This window comes from Alligator sinensis, unplaced genomic scaffold (genome assembly GCF_000455745.1).
Source record: "Alligator sinensis unplaced genomic scaffold, ASM45574v1 scaffold806_1, whole genome shotgun sequence".
Taxonomy (NCBI): Eukaryota; Metazoa; Chordata; order Crocodylia; family Alligatoridae; genus Alligator; species Alligator sinensis.
In genome coordinates, this window is record NW_005842521.1 from 1,049,491 (window position 1) to 1,052,637 (window position 3,147).

The 3,147-nt window shown below is 42.7% G+C and overlaps 1 protein-coding gene across 4 annotated transcripts in view; it reads left to right on the forward strand.

Moving 5' to 3' along the window:
• ATXN10 (ataxin 10) overlaps window positions 1–3,147 on the forward strand; it is a 169,972-nt gene that overhangs the window by 103,313 nt on the left and 63,512 nt on the right. For all 4 annotated transcript variants that reach the window (XM_025213321.1, XM_014523679.2, XM_025213322.1 and 1 more), the window contains exon 6: window positions 2,181–2,261. In XM_025213321.1, the coding sequence (XP_025069106.1) occupies window positions 2,181–2,261 (81 nt within the window). The remainder of the gene's footprint in view (window positions 1–2,180; window positions 2,262–3,147) is intronic.

Genomic DNA, 3,147 nt, shown 5'->3' on the forward strand with positions numbered 1-3,147 from the left:
TTGTTGCCCCCGCCCCCAGAAAGCGGCGCCAGCCACTCCTGAAAGTGGCTGCAGTGAGCGCAGCGATTGGCCGGTGCTAGCAGGGGGGGCACCGGCATTCCCGCCTGCTCCACCTGCCCATCTCTTAAGCGGCGAGCGCAACCATCAGGGGGTGCGCATGCACCCCCCTGCACCCCTTACTTGTCGCCATTGGCTATAACTATAACAAGATATGAGAATAGGAGACCCTACTAGAGGTGCACTGATACAGTGGTCTGATACCAGTTTGGTACCGATATAAAGAAAACTGGCTGTATTGGATATTAGGTCAATGGGGCTGAAAATTTGGCCAATAAATGCCTGTGCTGTGCGCAGAGCTGGCAACTTGGAGAGCTGCCTCCAGCTGGTAAGTCTGCTGTGGTGGAAGGGGAGCGGGGAGGGAAGGGGTGTCGGGGGACAGATCCACGCTCCCCATGGTGAGTGAGGGGGCAGGGGCAGGTGCTGCCCAGGTGGAATGGGGTGGGGGCTGGAGCCATGGCTTTGGGGGGCCTCCCACCGCTGCTTGCACCCTGGGAGGGCATGGGGCGGGGGGTGCCCCCTGGATCTGTGTGGGGTGGGGCAGGCTGCAGCTGGAGCTGCGCAGGTCTCTTCTCGGGGGGAGCTGGGCTCAGAGTGGGTGCTGGCAGCTCTGGGAGGATGCTGATCTGCCCTGCCATGCCCTTTCCTTCCCCCCACCTTCCACCACACAGACTTACCAGCTGGAGGCAGCTGTATCAGAAATTGGATCGGTATCAACTGATATGCCTCTCTAAATATCTGCTATTGGTATCAGCCCCAAAAACCTCTATCGGTACACCCCTAGACCCTACTCTTGTCCAACCTTAAGAGGCATTAGGAAACATATAACAGCTTATTGATCTTTTGGACTTTGTAGTCCATGATGCCTCTAGACAAGTTTTTCTATTTCCAATAAAACTGGCTGCAGTGAGTCTCTTATGATTTTCCAGAATTCAGTATCTATGGATCATATCTGAAGTCTATCAGCAAAGTGAAGAGAAAAGGAAGGAAGGAAAGAATAGTTGCGAATTTCAGATTCAAGTTTATTTTGGCTTCTGCTACTTCTCTGTAGCTCATGAAATGTGCTAGTACATCCTGTTTTCTCATGTGATCCAGTATATTTTAGATTTGTGTCAGGAATTGACTAAAATATATTTTAAAAGTAGGTGTATAGTATTGCATGTTTTAAAATATGTAGTCTTGTCAGTTTTGCTACAAATTTGGTTTGAAGAGATAAGCTTTCAAATCCTTGGTTGTGATTAGTAAGACTGGATATGTTTAAATTAGAGGAGATATGCTTACCATTGTGCTAGTGCATGTATTTCATATATCCTGTCTTTATTTATGCAAGCTTCTGTTCTGTCATCTATTTAGCTCTTCTGTGTCTGCCCTTCTTTTCAAAGACTGGGGGAAGGGTAGAGTGATACTCGAAAGCTTATCTATATCTTTCCCAACTGTACAATTGGCTCAATAAGATAATTGCCCTTACAAATCCTTGCCTCAAGCCATAAAAAGCCACTGTGATATGCGTGTTAGAACAAAGGGAAACTACCTGCAAGTTGCTGGCCTGATATTGGTTCATGCCCTTGTTAAAAAACCAATATGTTTTCTTTGTACTCTGAGAACAGCATTTGCTGCTTTGTCTGAAAAGGTAATTTACATTTGCGTTGCTAGAATTTTTTATGTAGTTATGCCACTCTTTATTATTTGTTAGGTTTAGAGACTTAACTTCCTAAATTAATGCTATAGTGGTTTTCATTCTTAAGTCTTGGCTCTTTTTTGGTAAGATCCATCAGGACTTGGATTGATGTTTTATTACTTGAGGGGTATGTATACATTTGTGCTTTTTCTCTAACTGGCAAAATACTTTGTCCTGCTTTCCTTTCATTAGTCAAATAAATCTGTGTGGAGTTGGTGCTGGTTGGTCCTTGCCTAAAATAAAAAAGTGTTTGGAAAAAAATGACTAATTTAGTTTTATCAGTTATTTTGTAGCAGTTAGCAGATGGTTCCATGACACATTTGTCTTATCTATCAGTTAAAGTTACAAACATTCCAAGATCAGTATAAACAGGTCATAGAGTGAACCTAAACTACATTTTTATTGTAAAACCAATGATGTGTTTCTCCCCTATTCTTTTCTTTAGGTTCCTGATTGTTACAGACCATTTGCTGAAATGCCCAGAGTTGGGAAAAGCCATGTATGCCAAACTGAGCAATCAAGAAAGGTAACCCCAAAAACCAATGTGGCTTTTAGTATTTAGCATTCCATATAGAGTATCCTGTTCACATGATTGAAAAACTGTGTGGTTTCGTAGTTGGCACAAAATCTCTAAATACATGTTTCTATGTCAGTAATGGTTTTAAATTGGTTGGTTAACATTACAGCTTAGCCGCAACTGGCAGTGATTTATGTAGGGTTGCAGAATCCAGCTTGGCGCCATTACTCGGTAAAGAAATACTTAATTTTTTTTTAAAGGCAGGATTTAATGCTTGTGCCTTGATTTCATAAGAGCACCGCACCCTACTGCATTTTACAGCTGCATTTGAAATATGTTCAGCTGTTCATATCACCAGTGTGATTACTAGCAATTAAAAGGAAGTTTAAATGTAACAGATCAACTGTAGTTGCAGATATGCTTCATAGTATTCAGCTGAAGCTGAAAATATATACTTTCATTTGCCCATGATTACTTTTCAAAATATTTTCCTTCTGTGTTAGAAAGCTTTAGCCTAGAAGGGGAAGACAAAAAATATGAGCATTTATGACATTTGTTTAATTATAGTAGAAAGTGTAAGATCTGTTTAAGGTTAGAATTGTTAGGTCTCAAGTATCTCTCAACATAAACACTTTTAGGGAGGAGGGATTGGGTTTCTCTTGTTCCTTTACATTTTTTTCATAATCAAAAAGGCGACTTATTTTCATGTCTCTGCACCAGCATCTCTCAACCCGTGGGCCATGACCCAAAAATGGGTTGCAAGAACATATCAAAGGGTTGTGAACAAATTTGGGGCTGGTACGAGCGGGAGGAGGTTGGCAGGGGGCACCATGTGCATGTGTGCACATAGCAGCCAGGCAGCAGTGGAGACCAGCTTCCTGGAGGTAAGTTGGGG